Consider the following 21856-nt stretch of genomic DNA (forward strand, 5'->3'; position numbering starts at 1 on the left):
GCTGCTGCACTTCTAAGAACTTTGATGGCCACTGTGGTATGTTGCAAACTTCCCTTGTGGACTGCAACAACCTCCCTCTCCTATCTTGAATGATTCAGATGAAAAATTTGTGGCAGATTAAATTTCTTCTATTGAGTATATTTTGTATCCTTGATGAGTAGATGCATGTGCTTCCTGTGCTTTCCTTCTCCCTTCTGTCCTTTGGAGAGCTAGTTCATTGGATTTGATCTTTTTTTATTTAGTGATTCTTCCTGGGCTACAGCAAACATACCTAGAGTATGCTTGTGTTCAAGCCTTAACCTTCTAGCTCAATCATAATGTTTTTCTAGATCTGTGACAAAGGTTCATTCACTTTCTCTAATGTAGATGCTATTTCATAATCACATGAGACGTTGTCATTTTCATGACCACCTCTCATGCTGTTAGAGAAAACAGTTGTCTTGAGAGAGCTCAAATTGTTTCTATATGAACTGCAACTGGAATGATCTCTAAAATATTCTAAACTGCCAGTTTCGAACATTGTAGATGAAGCTGGGTGAACTGAAGCCAACATGCCTTGTGATATTTTATATACAGCACAAAAACTTGGGGCATTTTCCTTAATAGTTGCTGTTACATCAATGCCCTTGAATCAATGAAGTAAACAATGAAACCAATCTTCTTAAGCTTCTCCACCTCAATAATGTTCTGGCCAATAAAACATCAACGTCAACATCTGTAAGATGAGGGAAGCATGACAAATGCATTTTCCTTATTTTCGCCCAGAGTTGTTGTCTCTGTATCAAAACTGGGCTCTAAAAGATGCCCATACCCAATCTGCAACTTGACCTTGCACACATTGAATCTACGGCCAAATCAATACTTTATAAGGCATCTAAGATTGATTTCTATTTTTCGTAAATAAATCTGAATACCCTTTCATGCTGTATATACAAGATCTGTGTGATAAAGCTGTGGTAGCTGAATAGATGCGGTGGATCTGGATTGGGGCACTCTACATATTTTAACCCCTTCTCTATTGACATTACAAGTTTATACTTGTGCGATTTTCCTCACCCGTCCAGTGTTATTGGCCACAATATTCTTGGCATGATTTATGTCTTCCTTTGAGTGCTACAGGTCCAGAACAGTGGAAATTGAGGCACCTCTTAACCAATATTACAGGCCTGTATCTTTTGAGACCTAATGATTCAACACCAGAAACTATTCCATAGTAAACCTGCTTTCACAATCCTCGATCCAGAACTGGTGTGATTTACACATGAATTGGAGTTTAGCTACAATGTGCTCAAAGCAGTTTCTTTTTGGCATCATATTTATCCAGATTCTAATCTATCGCCAGGAAATTCATCCAAATTGCTGACTATCAGCGATGTCAATCAAAACAATCAGGAGATTGTTGTGGAGTTAGCTTCCTCAATAGTAATAGCACCATAATCTTTTCTTCATGAAAGGTGTGCGTAAGCTTCCGCAAATAATAATGCAGCGACTATGAATGCAAGAATGCTCGCATTCAGGGTTCAGAATCTGAAGCTAGATAAGGTTGCATATTAACATGAACAATAGCAGGTAAAGGATATGCCATTGTTTTTCCAGAGCCTGTATCAACAATACTAATCAAATTTCATTCTTTGAAAGCCATGGGCTGCAAATACTGTTCCATTGTAAGGATATCAACACCCATAGCACATGTGTCGTTCATTGTTTGCTTTATCTCTTTATCAGATTCTTCAAGACCCAACATTATGGAAGATTTGGTCACCATTTCTCCCTTGAATCCCTTCACATGCTTCAATATAAGTAAGCTCTGGTCATACCCTCATCAACATATCTACATTGATGAATTTGAGCAACAATGGCCCTCCAACCTTACGGTTGTCAACATCTTGATGTCGGATTAGCTAAACACTTGCACACCTTTCAGGATCACGATGAATAAGCTGGGTTATTTCTGGTTGACCACATGGATTTACAGCTTCCTGTCCTCCTTGAGTTGTAACAGCTGTATGTTGAAACCACAAGCTGTTAGCGGAGGGGAGTACTGGCTGTAAGTGGTTTTTATGAAGGGGCCTCTGCTGTTTACCATGTAGTGCTACATAACCCAAAAATGGTTTTATCAAAACAACCAATAGCAGAACACCCCCCCCTTCTGTTAAACGTCGAGCATGCGAGGGGTCGCACAATTTCACTACAGCTGTCGATCTCCAAGCGCCAATACTCATCATTGAAAACTGCTTGCACTTTATCCTGCGCTTCTGCTGTTGACCTTTGAACCTGTTCTGGAAGAAAATCAAAATTTTGCCTTGAGACAAACTTTCCCAGCGCTCACTTGATAGCTGTTAAAATTAGCAACTAGGGCCAAACTCCATATGGGTCACCTTATTTATGGCAGCTGATATTTTTCTTGGATTCCTCTCTCCGAGAGGTGTAGGATTGATCTAAAGTTCAGCCGATTCCAACATGTATATATGGAGATATGAATTTATTTGTATTATTGACAGATTGTCAAAGTCGGCCAGCAAGCAAAACAGGCATTTTCACCCCCAGCTCAACCTCAATGTTGCATATAAAAGAAGGAGAATTAAACTCATTATTCCATCATCTCATCTTCACTCATCTATCTCCCCTCACTTGATTGGGTACGCAGATTGGGGCAGCATCTCTCACATGTGCGAAGGAAGGAGACAGATTTCTGTTTAGGGCTGTGTTGACCAGGTTTGACCGAAGCTGCAGGGAGACTATTTTGGACAGCGTTGACCTCTCCTTGACTGTGGATTGGGTGAGGCTGCTTCTCCTTGGCAGGCCGCAGATTTGGGCACGCAAACCAAGGTGATCTGACCTCTGGTTTGACCAGTGTTGACTGCCCTAGTTGCTGGCTGCAGGTTGACTTTTGTTGACCAGCGTTTGACTGATTTTTTGGACTATTTTGGGCTGTTTCATCCTGCTGTTGGAGGCCAAGTTGACTGAGCTTTGACCGAGCTGATTTGGAGGTCAAATCTGACCTGTTTGACCAGCGTTGACTTTGCTGGTTAGGGTTTGCTGTTGCTGTCATAAAATATCAGATTTGTATATTTGTACTATCTCTCTCTCTGCTGAACTATTGAAGAATATAAGAAGAATTGATCAAGGGTTTCCCCACATTGGGGTTTGTCCCTCGCTGGTGCCACATCTTGTGTCCCCTTGTCTTGGCTTGTCTTCTATTGTTTATGTTTATGTTCTATCTGCATTTTACTATCATGCTGATGTGATTGCTAAACTAGACATTGATATTGGGTTAATTAAGAAATTGAAGTAAATTGCTCTTAAGCATAGAACATACCAAAAATTAACGATAGCAAATGTGCTACTATCTCCCTTCTTAACTGCCACTGCTATTACTATAAGAGATGCTGTATCTTTTCTCGTTTTCCACAGGAATTTATCCCACATGGAGCGCATTAAAATATATGTATGCATGTATATACACTGATGTTCATAGCGTTCACCGATGCGTTGAGCACAATATATACTCCTCTTCCTTGGCGTTCCATGTGTGGTCGTTCTCAACGCTTGCATTGACTATTTATGCTTGGTTATTGGCCTTGGTTCCTGGGTGAACTTGGTGGTCTGATATAGAGATCATGCTGTTAGCCTAAATTTAGACCCAAAATTCTTTTAGTAAAATAGATAAAAACTTGTATAAGTCCGAGAATTTAACCAAGAAAGAAATTGGCAAAATTCGAAAATTTTAGTTTTTGTAACGTTTCCTTTGATAAGAATATGTTACAATAGGTGTGATATGCTTGGGTGCTCTTAGGGATGAGTGGCTATATAAGAGGGGGTAGAGCTCAAGTTATAATTGGTTTACATCCCTTGCCATTCTTTTGCATTTTGGTATTTTGCTTATGCTTTTTCTTTTCTTACAGGTGCATCAACCTTAGGACAAGGCTAATAAGGAACTAGTACAAGCAACTAAAAACATCTAGTTAAAAGATGGGATAACAAAATAAAGGGAATGATGACAAGTGTTAGGTATGAAGAACGTGGAACACTATCATCATTAGAGCCTACTATTCGTGCCTCTCCTAGACAGTGAAACGAAGACCCTAAGGAATGTATCATTGGACTAGGGGGCAAATGATAACCACCAAGGTGAAGGGAACAAGTACTTAACCAATTGCAGTATATAATCCAATTTCAACTTGTGATCCATACTAGAATGTCTTAAACATTAAATCTAAGTATTTGAAAGAAAAAATGGTTAATGTACCTCATAATGGATGACCCACCTTGATTACATGAGTACGCTAGACCTATGTCTCAAAGTTTGTTGAACTTCAACCTTGAGGTTCAAAATTTGGCAAGGTTTTGTGAGCCTGATCGAACCTCATAGGCATTGACCTAATCCACAGTTCAAAACTCTCATGTCACAATTCAAGCTTGTAATCTATCCTTGTAGTTTCCAAGTCCATTATAGAATTTTTATGTTTATTGATGTTGATTTCTTACTATTTTATGCTATATTTCATTTAAAGTTTATATATATATATATATATATATATAGAGAGAGAGAGAGAGAGAGAGAGAATTTATATAGATGAACCCAATGGCAAACCTGTTCGAACGTCATAAAAAAAATTGAACTCAAACTAAACCTAATCATTGTTGAACCCAAAATTGAACCCGAACCATGTGTCATAGGGCTAGACCAATGAATGTACTTACTGGAGAACGGGTGAGAGACATCTGAAGCTGGCTATTTGTGCATCATAGTAGGGGTTGTTGGCTGGCAAGCTGCATCATAGGTGAAAATTTTTCTCCTAGGGTTACTCATGCATATGGATGGGTAATAGGAACCACTTAGTATTCCCTCGATCTAAGAATACAATGGTTGTGTATTTCCATATGCTTTTGTTCCAAATACTTGAATGTTTTGCCCCAACTTATTCAGAAAGGGTTGTTGCATTCTATATCATTGGTAGCATGGACAAGTAGGTTCCGTGCACAACATTTTGAATCATTACAGGTCAAGGTTTTGGATTCCATAAACAAAACATCTACACAATTTTCAACTTAAGATAAAAGCCTATTTATAGGTAACATGTTCTTCTCTAAATGTCTCATGCTCCTAATTTTTTTTAAACAAGAACAATCCACTTTTTTCTATTAGATTAGAAGAAAGGGTTATAGTTTTCACATCTTAGCTATACGTGTTGGGAAAAATACAACAAGATGTAACTAAGAGTTAGTACTCACAAATTTAGTATGTCTTGCCAAATCTTAGTTCCTTTGAATTGCCTACATCATTTGAGTTCCTTCTTCGAACTATCCAATAATTTATCTTCCTTCGTCATGCTATTGATCATGTGTATAAGGACATATCCATTTGTTCTCATTGGGAGCTATGGATTTGATTTTCTTGACTAGGGATGACCTCTTTCCATAGAGGTACCATTGGAGGCGGTGTCCTTTTTCCTTGATCTCTTGATTTCAATCTAATCTTCTTGTTAATATTCCCTAATAGGGTTGTTGCTAGAGTTTTCTTACCTTGCTTTTCCAACAATTTTCATCTTCGATGATAGAGGCACACCAACAATAGTAGTTTGTATTGTGTTACAATAAAGGAGGTGCAACATTGTTATAGAAGAGGGACAATGAAGGGTAGAGTTAGAGGGTGCATGCATGTGCTAGACTTAGCTTTCTCCTAGTATAGATGGTACTAAATTTAGTAATTTTTTAGTTTAGTTTAGAATTAGAGAGTGCTTTTGTAATCTTAGAATGAGAGTGATTTTTTTATTAGCATCATCTATATTTCCTATTGCTGTTAGATTGTTTCACATCATCCATCTACCCATCTTAGTGGGTTTCTTCTTTCAGGCTAAATTGCCTTTTGTCCTCCATGATCCAAACCCTCCTCAATTACATCATGAGTTTTGACATTGATTGTATTGTTGGGCAGTTAGCGTGGGTTGCTAAGTTGTTTTGTTGAGCAAAGTTATTTATGCTGCTAGGGTTTGGCAGTTTGATGATATGTATATTGCGCAGAGAATGAGTGTGTGTATACTGTTGGTTGGTGACCTTTATGCTTGAATTTATGTTGAACAAATTGTTTGATGAGACAAGGCTTGATCATCACTGTAAAGATCTTTGAATTGAAATAACTAGGGTTTGATGGTTCAATGTTCTTGAGAACTGTTGGCCTATTGCTATTGCTAGAGCAGAGATCAATTAGGGTTTGGACAAAGCTTGCTTCACAGGATCTACATGTTGAACAGGAACAAAGCAAAGTTGCTAGGGATTTATTATTGCAACTATGGTTTTGTATGGCCAAAATTTCTTAGGGGTCCTTGTTGATGGGACAATGCATTGTGCAATGATCATACAACACTGATATTGCTATTAGTATCATGATATTGCTTTAGGGGAAGTGTTGAGAAGTCATTATAGTAGTAGTGATTAAAGCAATAATTGTATGGCATAGACAATAATGATTGCAGGTTGATGTAGTAACAAACCTTATTTAATTATCTTCTATCTTCAGGGTGGCGGGGTGGTGCAATGCAGAGATTAGAGTCTCCTTTAGGTTGGATCTCGAGAACACTTTACAGTGGTTGGGCGATGCAAATCAGGAGAGTGAAGTCTCCTTCAGGTTGAAGCTTGGAATACTTTAGGGTGGTGCTAGGGCGTGTTGGAGCTTGCAGGGTGGTGAGGCATCCTTTTAGTCTGATCTAATAAAACCGGGGCGTTGGAGTGTCCTTCTAGTTGGAGCTGGTAAATCAGGGCATTGGCGCATCTTTTCAGTTGGAGCTGATAAATCAAAGGGTTGGAGCCTCCTAGTTGTAGTTGGAGAATCTTGGAAGTTGGAACTTCCTGTTGATGTAATCTTAAAAGACTTATATCAAGAAGCGTTAAGTGGTTTTTCTCTCGGAAGGGTTTCCACCTAAAAGCTCTTGTGTACTGTCTTTGATGTTGTGCATTGTTGAAGTGCAAACCCTAGTTAACTCCCTCATTTTCTTGTAATTCTTGTTTGTATTTTTTTCTCCTCCTCTCATAGTCTTTCTCATTCTTTCTTCTTGCTCATTTGGTTATAGGTTGTCCTTCTAAAATGGTGTTCTTTTGGATTATCATTTCACTTTTAGAGCAATTGGAGGATGCTCTATTTAGGATGATGATGATCGTTATGAGACAACACCCCTATTCAATGCCATGGTCCCCATATTCCAGTGTTCAACAATAGCAACATGGGCTTCATCTTCAGTTCCATAACCACCATCTTCACTGCCATCACGTGGAGGCTCATGTAGTGGTCGTGGTGGTGTAAGGGGGAGGGATTAGTAGATAGATTCAAAGTGCACTATTTTTTTGTTATAGTCTAGACTCTAAAGATGATAGATTAGAGTGTTAGACTTTAGTGTTGTGAATTTGAACTTTTCAATCTTCCTAGTTCAGTGTGTAGTTGGTGGTGGCCAGGGGAATTATTTATTATTTGGTCATGTCTCATGTTGACAATTGCTCAGTTGCTAGATGATTTGAATGATTTATCTTCCAATTGTCTACTTAAAATTTTGATACTTTATAAGTTTCTACCTTCTATTATCTGTGATATGCTTAAAAATTTGATGTCTTTTTGTAATTGCTAGAATCTAGATGGTTGATGCTCGAATAATTAATCATTGATGTACTATGGATGCCATATCTATCTTGATTTATGTACAAATATGCATGTTTTCATATCTTTTGCAACTAATTTGGTATTTTAGATGTTTTTTTGAATATATATCTCTATATATATATAAAACAGACGTTTCCGAGACACTTTGCTTCTGAAGGTTTTTGGAAAACCATGCTTCTGATGCTTTGCTTCTGAAAAATGTCCCTACTTTGTGGAACATTGGTCCTATAGTTTCTTGAAGTTTGGAAGCTTCTTGCGAGCACAAAACACCTAGACGAACGATTGCCATGAACTTGGGAAACCATTCAATATCATGTTCACTAGCTCAATTGCTGCAAGTTGATCATGGATTTGAGTGATCTTCATGATATAACTGGTAATTGTGTCATATTTGGACATCTCTATGGATTTGAGTTTCTTCCCTAGGATCATCTTTCTGTTAATGTTCTTGCTTTGGTGGAGGCTTACTAGGGCATCGAACTTCTCCTTGGTCGTACTCTTCTCAGAAATGTGAGGAATGAAGTGATCCTTCACTGCATCCAAGATTACCTGCCTGGCTTTAACCTCCTCCTTTTTCCAGGCTGTGAACTTCTACATATTTGTTGCAATGAACTGTATGCTCAATAATATCCCAGAGATTGCTTTCCTCCTAAAACAATGTAACCTTAGCTTTCCATGACAAGAAATTTGAGACTCAATAATATCCCAGAGATATCTTTCCTCCTAAAACAATGTAACCTTAGCTTTCCATGACAAGAAATTTGAGTCTCAATCCAATCTGTCCTCAAATCCAAGACTTGCTTCTGTCATCCTTTCAAATCTAAACAAATTGCACTACAAATGTGCTTAGTCCTTCAAGCACCCAGTAAAAAATTAATTACTGGTTTTCAGATCTAATAAATTTGCTGCTGTAAATATTTGGAAGCTTCAACCAAAGACCAAGCTTTGATACCATGTTAAAATTTTCCTCAAACCCTATGTGAATAACCTCATGATCTCAAGTATAATTACTTGCTGAAATTTAATTTTTAATAGAAAATTTCGGACCATAGAATTATCGCACAGTTGACAATTGCTGGAACAGTAAATCAGTGAAAGAAAAAATAAATTTCCAACTACATAGCTAATTTTTCTACCCTTAAAATCAAATTTTCATTTAATTTCCTGCAATCTTACAAGGGCTTCCTCTACTGAGGAAAAACTTACCCACATAGAAAGAAAAGACCATAGCTAAGTGCTGGCTGTACGGGTCTGTATGACTATCCTGCACCTTGCTGCTCTTAGCCTGCTGTCTGTACGAAGTATGGCACTGCAGGAAATCGTATGGCCAGGTTCCTTGGCTGAAACGTATGATCCACGTCTCCTCTTATGTCCTCGTTTGCCCAAATTGTATGACATCTCTCTCCGCTGGATAGTATGGTCTCCACGAATTTGTTTAAAATAATTTCCTTGCTGCAATCTTATTTCCCTTCTCCCCTAGCTTGTCCACTGAGCAAAATTCTTTGTTATTCTGTGCAACTGAGCCATATCTTTCACTATGTGATTTCCCTTCTACCTTACATTCCTTTATAATTCTGAGTTAATTACTAAGTCTCCACAACCTAATCACTTATTCTGATCAATGGATTGTGTGAAAAATCCTTGAAATGCAGCAACTGGAAATATTTCTTCTAATTGATAAATTAATTATGCAATTTATTTTGTTTACAGCAAAATAACGAAATATTCACACTGCAATTTCTTCACAAATAAAATGTTGCAGAAGATAAACTGGAAACTGAGAAAAATATTGACACACACAAAAATTGACAATTATTTTTGGACAAATGTTCCTGGACAAACCCAATGTGGGAAAACCGGTGCAACAACTGAGGGTTTTATTATTCAAGCAGCAATGAGAAATTATGAGTACAACTAGATGCCCAAAACTAACAATCCTCTACAAGAGAAACTAGCCACAAAAATTAGCAAGGCAAATTTTGTCTCACTCGGCATTGATCCAGCTTCAAAACTAGCAAATACTGGGCTCCACGAAGCCCCTGCATTAGCCTCTGCGTCACCCCTGCGCAAGCTCTTGTACGCTCTGCTTGGAACTGCAATTGATCAAGCCGTCTGCCCAACTCAGCCTCTGAGAACGACTCGTTGGCCCCTTTTGGAAATTCTCCAGGCCTCCAGCAACTGAATCGACTCTCTGACTGGCCAAATCAAACTCTGGCTCTAAAGCTTCTGCGCAGGCCCTGCGCAACCCCACTGAGGAAACTCGACCCTCCTATAGTTGACTCTCCAGAACTGGAAAATTTCCTCTGGACTCAATGTCTCTGCGTCCCCTCTTTGGCTTGAACTCTTTCGGCAAAATGCTGCTCTTTGAAAATCAAATTGCTCAAGGAAACTCGCTCTCCAAGTGTGTTTCTCCATCTACCCGTCGACCTCTTATAATCTCTAGTTGGGACTCCAACGACCACGATTAAAACTTAATCGATGGTTGAGATCATCTCCAAGTCAATCTGTGTGAGTTTCTGGGGAATTCTCACATTTCTCAATTAATTCCTATTAATTAACCACTTTTCCTAAGTTAGATTTAGGAAATTTTTAATTATGGCCATTAATTTAATTGAGCCATCTCTAAGTCGAATTTCCAAAAACGATTTCTGGGTTTTGGAGAACTTGTGTGCTTTAGCCTCTCCACAGTCTCAAGATTATAACACCATCCGATGCTACAAAAACTAACATTCCCTCTTAGCGAGAAAGGTGTTCTTTCCTACTAGTGTTGAACAACTGTCACAACACCCTATCTTTGCAACATTATTCAACCATGCTGTTGATGTTGGACAACTATAGCTGCCTGCGATTGTCCACCAACTACTACGCTAACTCTGATTCATCTGCCACTAACTGTACCTAAACCAACCTGTTGCATATGTTTTGTTGTTGACACTGTGCTGTACATGCTGTATTGCTGCTAACACTACATCTGCAATTCCCTCTCAACTATTGCTGTTGTTACTGCTACTATAATTACTTCAACTAAGAAGTATCCAAAATCCTAAATCAACTGTCTCCTGAGCATCTGACTGCTACTATGCACTGCCCACTGAGAAATTTGCGTTGCTGCTGACTTTGTACTAAGCCTCCTGCTCTACGCTCCTCAGTGCCTAACTACTAGTCTGCAATTGTCACTCTAGAATCTGACTGCATCAACTGACACTGATCCACTTGCTACTGAATACTGTGAGCCCCCATAGCCAGGTAATGATCCATGAGGAAGACACCATTTGATGTACTCCTCAAGGGACTCTGCGCTACTTTGGGACTAAAGCACCATATTGCCCCACCTCACTCCTGGAGGGATAGCTACAAACATCGCGAAATCTGATCTACCCATACCGCTGTTGCTATTGCCTGTGAAAATTTCACTATTGAAATCCTATTGCAACAATTGGAATTAATTCTTCTAAGTGTTAATTAATTTAGCAATTTATTGCTACAACAACACTGAATTAATCACACTGCAATCTTCACAAATTAAAACACTGCGGAAGATAAACTGGAAACTGAGAAAACACTGGCACACACACATAAAATTTGACACAATTGTTTTTGGACAAAAGTCCTCCAAAAAACCCAACTTGGGAAAATTGGTGCAACAACTGAGAGTTTTAATTATTAAGTAGCAGTGAGAAATTCTGAGTATAATAAATATCACCAAACTGGCGAATCTATCCAAGCGGAATACTGGCAAAAATTCTCTTGAGGGAAATTACCCTCTCTCCGAGCAATCCTGACACTTGACTGCCTCTTAAAATCTAGCAGCTCAAACAGCTTTGCGCAGGTCGTGCGTCACCCTAGCGCAGTCCCTCAAATGCTCTACCTGAATCAACTGCCAATCTAGCCATCTCGCTCGCTGTTGATTGAGAAACTCTCTCTAGCCCTCTGGAAGTCTTTCCCGACCTCTGGAACTGAAAACAAGCTCCTCTTTAGCTGGATCAAATTGCCCTCTTGAGGTTCTGCGCAGCGTCTTGGAGAAAATCTCAACCTCCTCTTTCTGACTCTCCAGAACTGGAAAAAGTCTTCCTCTGGACTCATTGTCTCTGCTCCTCTTTGTCTTTGCTTCCCTTCTCTGGCTCGACCTCTTTCGACAACTGCTGCTACTCTCTGGAAAATTGCACTGCCCAAGCAAATTGACCTCAAGTCTCACAAGTGTGTTTCTCCATCTACCCATTGACTTCTTATGATTTCATTGTGGGACTCCAACAACCAAGATTAAACCTTAATCAATGGTTGGGATTATTTCCTAGTCGATCTGTGTGAGTTTCTAGATGATTCACACTTTTTTCAATTAATACTTGATTAATTAACCAAATTTTCTAAGTTTAGACTTAAGAAATAATAAAAAATAGGTTTATAATCTAATTGAGACACTTCTAGGTGGAATTTCCAAAAATGATTTATGGGTTGGGTTATAGAGAACTCTTGTGTTTTAGCCTCTCCACAAAGTTTTGAGATTAGAACAACTCCGATGTTACAAAAACCAACACTCCCACTTAACGAGGACGCTGTTCTGGTGCTGCACTACTGCTACAACACCCTGTCTTTGCATCACCCTCTGCATACGCTGCTAATGTCTGGTCGCTGTGACTGCCTGCCATTGCCCACCAATCATTGTGCAACTTTGATGCTGCATCTGTGTTGCTGCTGACACTGCTATACTGCTGCCAACTTTGCAACCACTGCAACTGAGAAGCATTCGAAATACTAAATCATCTGTGTCTGTGCTGCATCTGCATCTTGCAACTGGGCAATTCTCATTGCCTGTGTCACTGCATCTAGCTTTGCAACTGCCTCACGTGTACTGTCTGCAACTAGATTTGCATTTGTCATCTGAATGACTGGTTGCATCTGCTGACACTGAACCTGCTACTGTGATACTGTGGGCTCATGTAGCAAAGGTGATGGTCCTGTGGGCAACAATCTAGAACTGATCTGATAAATCTTCTTGTTGCAACTGTGTTGGACCTTGCCCATCTGGCACACTGGAGTCTCATACACCTCCTCCACCTGGATTTAGTGCCCTACTATCTCCTTTCGAACCTTGCCCCTTACTAAGACCTTTCTTTGCTTCGCAACTTGCATTAGACAACTCGCACTTCCTTCGAAACTTGTCTCCGGCAATTGGAAGTCGATTTGTTGTCCAAATCTGCATTCTGGCTAACTTGCATGGCCTCCTCTGGAAATCTTGTATGACCATCTCTGGAAAGCTGCAAAATCCGCGAACTCAAAAACTGAGAAATAAACAGGAATCTCCTCTCCTGCTCGGCTACTTGCTTTGCAATTCACACTCCTTTCTCGAATGCGTAGTCTTGCCTGCTAGTTTTGCCTCTGTAATTGGAAATTTTAGAGTTCTTAAAAACTAGAAACCCTATGAGAAAACGCCCTCTGTGTGTGCAATTTCTCTTCCACTTGACGCTGATTCCGCTTCTGCAAAATGCTTCTGTGCCCATACAATGAATCTGCTCAGTGAAAATTTGAGCTACCATTGCCCCTCTGCCTACTGGAATCACTCAAACTAGCAAGCCAAATTTTTCTGCCAACCTGCACTGAAAAATCGAACTGTTCAGCAATTTGTACCGCCTGGCTAGGGACTGCGCAACCCCATAAATTCATCTTGCTGCTCCCTTTGAACAACAAATTTCTTCTTCTGCTTCTGAGCTTGCTTGTCTGATCAAAATTGCACTAATACCATTTGAAAATTTCACTATTGAAATCCTATTGCAGCAATTGGAATTATTATTTTAACTGTTAATTAATTTAGTAGTTTATTGCTTTGACAACAACGAATTAATCACACTATAATCTTGACAAATAAAAATACTATGGGAGATAAACTAGAAATTGAAAAAATACTGGCGAACACATAAAATTTGACATAGTTGTTTTTGGACAAAAGTCCTTGGAAAAACCCAACTTGAGAAAACCGGTGCAGCAACTGAGGATTTTTATTATTAAGCAACAGTGAGAAATTCCAAGTACAATAAATATTGCCACACTGGCGAATCTATCGAAGAGGAAAGCTGCTAAAAATTCTCTAAGGGAAATTACCCTCTCTAAGTAATCTTGTCACTTGACTGCCTCTGTAAAGCTAGCCATCCAACCAGCTCTGCGCAGGCCCTGCATCACCCTAGCGCAGTCCCTCAAACGCTTTGCCTAAATCAATTGCCAATCTAGCTGTCTTGCCTGTTGCTGACTGAGAAATTCTCTCCCTGACCCTCTGGAAATCTTTCGCCGCCTCTAGCACTGAAAACAAGCTCTTCTTCATTTGGATCGAATTGCCCTCTTGAGGCTCTGTGTAGCCTCCTAGAGAAAATCTCGACCTCCTCTTTCTGACTCTTCGAAACTGGAAAAATCTTCCTTCAGACTCATTGTCTCTGCCCCTCTGGCTTTTCTTCCTTTCTCTCGCTCGACCTCTTTCGGCAACTGGTGCTGCTCTTTGGAAAATCAAACTGCCCAAAGAAGTCGATCTCAAGTCTCACAAGTGTGTTTCTCCATCTTACTCCATCAACTTCTTTTTATAATCTCATTGTGGGACTCCAACGACCAAGATTAAATCGTAATCAATGGTTGAGATTATTTCCTGGTCGATCTGTGTGAGTTTCTAGATGATTCACACCTTTCTCAATTAATATTGATTAATTAACTAGATTTCCTAAGTTTAGACTTAGGAAATATTGAAAAATAGGTTAATAATCTAATTGAGACACTTCTAGGTGGAATTTCCAAAAACGATTTATGGGTTATGGAGAACTCTTGTGTTTTAGCCTCTCCACAAAGTTTTAAGACTAGAACGCCTTAGATGCTACAAAAACTAACATCGCACTGCTGCTATAACTACTACAATAATGAATCTAATCTCCCCAGATCCTGAAGTACTAGCTTCCATAGGGTTGTTCCCTTTGAAACTAGTTTCGCTCTAAGTCTCAATCTTTGTATGGGAAATCTCTCTGCTCCCTCTTGGCAATTCGCATTGTCCTCTTGTAATGGAAACTGGACTGCGCAACTCTGCGTTGGTAATCAAATGGCTAGAACCACAACTGCAATTCGCACTGCATCTAGCTCTGCAACTGTCTCACATGTACTTATTGCAACTAGATCTGCAACTGCTACCTGAATGATTGGCTATGTCTGTTCATACTGAGCCTGCTGCTATGATATTGTGGGCCCTTGTAGCAAAGGCATGGTTGTTGATTTCTGGTAGCATTAGATGTGCTCTAAGCCTCAAAATTTGCAGGGAGGCTAGGACATGTATTCTAGAATACCCAGAAATTGTTTTGGGAAATTCCACCCAGAGACAGTTTTATTAAAATAATTAATTATTTTTAATGGATGCCTAAGTCTAAACTTAGGAAATTAAAATAATTAAAGGGTATTAATTAAATTGGGGGTGAAACTTCTAGAAGAAGACGAGGATCAAGTCAAAATGATCTAAGCCATTGATTAGAATCTAATCTGGGCCATTGATTGATCAACGAGAGGATTATAAGAAGAGGCTTGATGGGCATTTGGAAGACACATCGGGTGAGAGATCAGAGATCAATTTCCTCAAGAGAGCAATGTAGCAGTTGTCAGAGAAGGTGATTGAGGAGATTTCTTGCAGGGAGGGGCAAGGATAATTTTTCGAAGGAAGTTTTCCTAATCCGGAGTGTGCAAGGCAAAGAAGGCAGAGAGTAGTCCGGTGAGGCAGCGCTGGGCCACCCAAAGGCAGTGTAGAGCTACGCCGTGGCAACGCAAAGCTTCAGAGGGAGTCCATATTTCTGCTGGGGAACAATTGGGATCTAGTGTCGACGCTGGGGTGAGAGACTGGGAGGCCAGAGGGCCGAAGTTTCCAGTGAGCAGAGGATCGAGAGGAGGTGCAGCGCAGTCCCATCAGCAGTGATGCAGTGACTGTGTGGGTGTGACACATTACTACACAGAGACTGCATAGATACAATGCAAAGGCTCATCTTCAATGCAAATCAGTGCCAGATTTCCCAATGACAAGGTGAGATCATCTCGCTATCTTTTTTGTCCAGTTAGATATCTGTATAGGATTGCCGGTTTGGGCATCTGAAGAATTGTATTAAAAAATTACTGCATAATAATACAAACCCTCAGCGGTTGCCCCAATTTTCCCACATTGGATTTTTCCGGGGACATTTGTCCAAAAACAATGGTGTCACTTGTGTGTGTTATTTATTTCTTGCTCAGTTCTTGTTTCCGCATATTATTTAAGTTGTGAAGGCTGCAGTTGTATTTATTTCGATGTATACTGTAAATAACTTGATTCAGTAGGAGAAATATAATCAGTTGCTGCAATAGTGATTTGGGGATTCCAAATTTTCACAATGGTCCTGCTGCAACAACTTGGAATTGATCTGACTGATCTCCTTGTTGCAACTGCGTTGGACCCTGCTCATCTGGCACATTGGAGTCTCATAGTCCTCCACTTGGATCTAGTGCCCCACTATCTCCTTTTGAGCCTTGTCACTTATTGGGACCTTTCTTTGTTTTGCAACTCACACTAGACAACTCGCACTTCCTCCAACACTTGTCTCCAACAACTGGAAGTTGATCTGTTGCCTAGATCTGCGTGTTGGCGAACTCGTACAACTTCCTCTAGCAATCTCGTACGACCATCTCTGGAAAGCTGTGAAATTTGCGAAACTCAAATAACTGGGAAAATATACAGGAATCTCCTCCTCTCATGCTCGGTTGCTAGCACTACTACTCGCACTCCCTTATGGAGTGAGAAAATCTGCTTGTTGCTACTGCCTACTGCAACTGGAAATATTGGATTTCTAAAGCTGGAAATCCTCTGAGAGAAACTCCCTTTGTGTGTGCATTTTCTCTTCCACCTAGTGTGGATTTTTCTCTAGCAAACATGTTGCAAAACCCTTCTGCGCCCAAACAAGAAATCTACTCAGCGACAATACTGATCTATTTCACCGGAATTGCTTCCTGGCTTCACCATTGCATGCTAGAATCGCTATTGGGGCTTTGTGAATTTATCTTGCCACATACACCAGAAAAATCGAACCCTCTGCTTGACTTCTCGACCTCTAGCAATTCAATCGACCCTCTGATTGGCCAAATCGAACTCTGCTTCTGAAGCTTTTGCGCAGGCCCTGCACAACGCCACTGAGGAAACTCGACCCTCCTGTAGCCGACTCTCCAGAACGGGAAAACTTACTCCGGACTTACTGTCTTTGCATCCCCTCTCTAGCTCAAACTCTTTCGGCAGAATGCTGCTCTCTGAAAATTGAACTGCCCAAGGAAACTCGCTCTCCAAGTGTGTTTCTCCATCTACCCATCGACCTCTTCTTATAATGTCCAGTTGGGACTCCAACAACCACGATTAAAACTTAATTAATGGTTGAGATCATCTCCAAGTCGATCCGTGTGAGTTTCTAGAGAATTCTCACATTTCTAACTTATTTCCTATTAATTAAACACTTTTCCTAAGTCAGACTTAGGAATTATTTAACTATGGCCGATTAATTTAATTGAGCCATCTATAGGTGGAATTTCCAAAAATGATTTCTGGGTTTTGGAGAACTCCTGTGTTTTAGTCTCTCCATAAATTCTCAAGACTAGAACACCATCTGATGCTACAAAAACTAATAGGTTGAGATTAAATCTTAATCTTACCGCAATCAATGATGGAGATTTATAATTACACTTTAGTAGACTTTTCATAACTTAAAATTAAAAGGCTCTTCACTTTAATAAAGTGAATTACAAAATAGAAAGGTTTTCGAATGACTTCATGCACATTTGACACAAAACTAGTGTAGAAGTTCTTGTCTGAGCTACAATCATCAACACTTTTGCCTAGGACGTAAGCATATCCTACCCTCCTACAGTTAAGTGAAGGTTGGGTTTGCTGGTACCTTGCCAATGCCATTATAATTATCTGCTTGAAGTTTACATAAACATTCAATAGCCACATCTGGCAATCCCCACGCAGGGGAGGAGCATGCCTGCCAGGATTTGATCCCGAGTCATTGTCTAACTAATCCAAGCTGCTGCTAGACCACAGCCAATGGACAAACTTCAACATTACTTGAAGGGCTCTTGGCTTATGTTTGTTTCCTAATTGTACAATTTTTTTATATAGACATAAAAACTGGATACCAACTAAAAATCATGTTATAAACATGCGTGTTTTCTATATACACATAAAAATTGGCTACCAACTAAAAATCATGTTATAACATGCGTGCATAAAGTGGTACAACCTAATGAAATATAGATTAAAGTACTATTGAACAACCCTCTCGCTTGTCCTGCAAGCTTCTTGGGCATACAGAACTACAAAAATAAAGCAGAAATGACATGTGACGAAAAAATAGTTAGAGTTGTAACAGATAAAGCTCAAAATTACGTCCCTTTTTTTCGGGGAGATAAATCTAAAAAATAATCTTTGTGCCAGAATTCTATACATTTTTGTTACTTGGGTTCTATGCCAGCTGAACTGCCCTTGGTGTATGCCGATGTGGCAGTTTTAATTTTTATATTGGTTTTTGGAAATTTTGATAGTTTTTTCTTATATAGATTTGAATTTGCTCGTAGTGGTTTCTATGCGGCCCATATTTTTTACGTAGTTTTGAATTTGCTCGTTGTGATTATTGCTCATTTTTTCATTTAAAATGCTCAATATATTGTTTAAATCGATATTCAAGGGAAGCATTTTAATTTTTATTTAAAAAGTCTCTTGACACTTCAACAATAATAACAGAAACAAAAGGTTTGTACTGAGATACTGTAGTTGCATGGTAGGGAGTTGTTTTTCTTATGGTATGATTTTCACGATGAGAGGATTCTAATAGTGGATAGAAAGCTTTGTGAGAAGACTTCCTGGTCTTATTTTCATAATTTTGGAGATAATTCTTTGGAATACTAAGTCTTCTTGCAATTGGTTATTCGCTTCAATATTCTTATCTCTTATTCTAATGTGCATGCATTTGTATTAAGAAATGGAGTCGGGGCTTTGGGTGCTTGGGGACTAAAAATTGTCATTGCTTCCCAAAATAAAGTCTTTGACATTGCTTATTTGTAATCTTTTTGCAAGCTAGATAATTGATCAAATTGGAATCAAAATCTCAAAAACATGGGCATTTGTAGATGTCTAGTTCCAACAATGGACTAGATCAAGGCTATCTTGAACCCATTGTGCTTGTACTCTTCATCAGTCTTCATTCATCTCTCTTGCGAAATTTCTTCTAGGGGTTTGCTGTTGTTTCTTCCATTCTATCTCATGCAATGATTGTGCATGAGGTATGTAGCCCGCTTAATTCCATTATATTGTTCTTTCATTAGAGATTTTGTTTTAATTGTTTTTCTTTAGCTTTGATTTGATGTCTGGGTATCTATGTTGTTGTTGAACTTGTAACCAATACTAGTTATATACATAATATAATCAATATTGCATATGGAGGAGATTAGGATTTATGCGGCAAATTTTTAATGAAGCTTGACCTGATGCTTTGTAGTGATCATGTTATGAGGATCAAAGATTTCTTTATCTACATGACTTTCTATTGTTTTTCTTATTTCCTTGTAGTGCTTATTTAAATCATTCTATAGGAATTATGGACTTAATTTTTGGCAAAGTAGATTACTTCTTTAAGTTTAATTTTTAATTGAGCATATGTTTCCTGAAGTCTCCAAGTGATGTTTTATTCAACAGTGGACCCTTTTTATGCAGAACCGCTATGATGCACAAAACGCTCTCCAGAAGAACGGAATGCAGATTAATGGGATTTTAATTATAGGTGTGAAGCCTTTGGATCCACAACAACGACAAGCTTTGATTGGGAAGGCTAACTATGACTTCATGATATCGCCACCTCAGTCATCTAGTAGAGCTTTTGCCCTACCTCCATCCAAAAGTACAGTGTCTCGTCCTTACTACCTTCAATCAAGTGAGACAAGTCAACAACGTGCCACCGGGGCCATGGCTTCTCCTTCCAAGTCGACTATATCCAAAATAGTTGATTTAATGTTTGGGATTTGATCTATTTTTTATAGGCAAGACATGTTCCAGTCCCTCAAAATTGGTTTTGATTGTCTATGCTCAGTAGTAACGTTTGGCAATTTGTTTTCACTTATCCGAGCTTAAAGTTTTTTAAATTCACTCTAGTCATTGCTTCTCTCTCTGGCTCCAAGCACATTAGTGATTACATCTTAGGGGAATCAGTTTTCCATTTTCATTATCTAAGCTAAGCATTTTATGGCCATTTTAGTGCTTTGACTCGCACTTCTCAAGTTATGGAGAGTCCCAATGCTTTGACACCATGCGGAATTGTACTTGATTCATGAGAGGTTTAGTATTCCACTGCCATTGTTGTGCATGGATAAACACATCAAAAAGCCCACAACATACAGTCGCATATAGTATATTGTAACACATTTTTTTTCAAATTTGAAGCAATTAATAGTTAATAAGCTTTTTTGTTCAGCAATAGTTTATAGGAATGCCAACTTATTGTTTGTGTGTGTTTATCGTTGTTTCCACTTCCATCGGTGAACTCCTAAAGTCAGAGTTACTATTGAGATATGACAAACAATATCTTATCTAGTTTGTATATCAATAAGGATTATATCAACTCTGTTAAATAAAGCTGTGCTTATTCCAACCAATAGATTTGTCCTGTATTTCTCTATAAGGAGATTTTGATGATTTATTATGAACAATGATACATACTTGATTTTCGCATTTAATAAATTATTGGTGTAATAATTTGTCCTACATATTTATCAGTTCAGTGGGAGTGGGAAGATACAAAATATTTATGTCATAGTTGGGCATGTATTAAATGTGGTATGATTATTTAACGAAGCTTTTCGACAAATCGAATAAGTGGGACATGCTCTATTGATCAGAGTTTCTTATTGTTATCACTATTGTTGTGACAATTTCGAAATTAAATCAAATGTCGTAACATTTTATTTAACTTGTACATAAAAGATTTCATTCAAAGTTCTAATAAAACATGAAAACTTACAACACCAAAACTATCAGCACAGAACCTTATTGACTTTTCCTTGAAAGACCCCCCGTTTCATGGTCATATTCATCTTTGTCATCATTCTTATTGTTAGAGCCATCAAAAACTTATTGATTTGCGTCTCTCATAATATTTGAGCAAGTGACAATCACTCTTGCATCGAGAAGTTTATGTTTCAGGAGAACGTGGAATATTCATTTTAGACAAAGATAGGCTTACAGATTTGGATCACTTTTATGTTGAACCCCTTGTCACTTGTCTTTCTTCTTCGCCTAGTTACTTTGACCACTCTCTTAAATTGAGTACTATGTTATCTCCCTTTTGACGTAATCTATTTTGTAAGTAGTTTTTTTCTGCAGTTTGAGATTATATTATTTATCGCTGGAAGGCTTGTATGAAGATCCTGAGTAGAGATATTCCACTCAAATCTCCATCATGGTTATCTAGTGAAAGCTTTAGCCTAGGGGTTCAAGAAGTTCCAAATTGCTTTAGTAGTTTTTGCTATTAGGTTAATGTTCCCCCCCTACTTTTATTAGTTAGTTATCGCTTCCTTATCTTTCTTACTATTTAGGATTTTAGTCACCACCTTGATCACATGCCCAATCTCTAGAGATCAATGTGATGAATTACTTATTCTCTTGCATCAAATAAGTTAATCATTGAGATGATACATATAATATGTTGAATTACATGATGTTATATTATATAAGTTAATCATTGAGACAAATCATGTAACATGTGCTTCCATATTCCTTTTCTTTACTAGATTCTACCCTCTTTGTCCTTGCTTAATTATCCCTCTCTTAGCATATCCTCTCATTTTATTTTCAACAGTAAAAGGTATTATTTATATTATAAAAACAATGTGGCGAAGCTTCCTAGTGGTGTAATTTATAAAGGAGTGATAAAAGACCTTAGCAAACCTTCAAAAGAGCAAACATTGTTCATCTAAAGTGTACTTACCTTGTAGCCTCTAGTCCATCTTCTCGAAACACTAGATATATTGCCTCACAAATTGGTTGAGCCACAAAACTATGCAACATACATATAAAAACATTTGAAAATAGCTAAAACCTAGTTCCATGTAGAATTGCTTCAAGCATGTCCTCATGGGGTATCACTTTGTTTTCATCCATGTGCATCCTCATTATTGACCATTGTGTGA

At 38.7% G+C, this 21856-nt stretch overlaps 1 protein-coding gene across 1 annotated transcript in view; it reads left to right on the plus strand.

Annotated features, from left to right (window-relative positions):
* LOC149258856 (nuclear pore complex protein NUP35-like) overlaps positions 1-20141 on the plus strand; it is a 65190-nt gene extending 45049 nt beyond the window's left edge. Inside the window, exon 3 of the mRNA XM_089416584.1 lies at positions 19389-20141. Within this exon, the coding sequence (XP_089272710.1) occupies positions 19389-19697 (309 nt within the window). The 3' untranslated portion in view covers positions 19698-20141. The remainder of the gene's footprint in view (positions 1-19388) is intronic.
* Positions 20142-21856: the final 1715 nt, after the last annotated feature.

Source organism: Pinus tabuliformis, chromosome 6 (assembly GCF_031772625.1).
Source record: "Pinus tabuliformis cultivar Carrire ecotype Pingquan chromosome 6, CPIR1, whole genome shotgun sequence".
NCBI lineage: Eukaryota > Viridiplantae > Streptophyta > Pinopsida > Pinales > Pinaceae > Pinus > Pinus tabuliformis.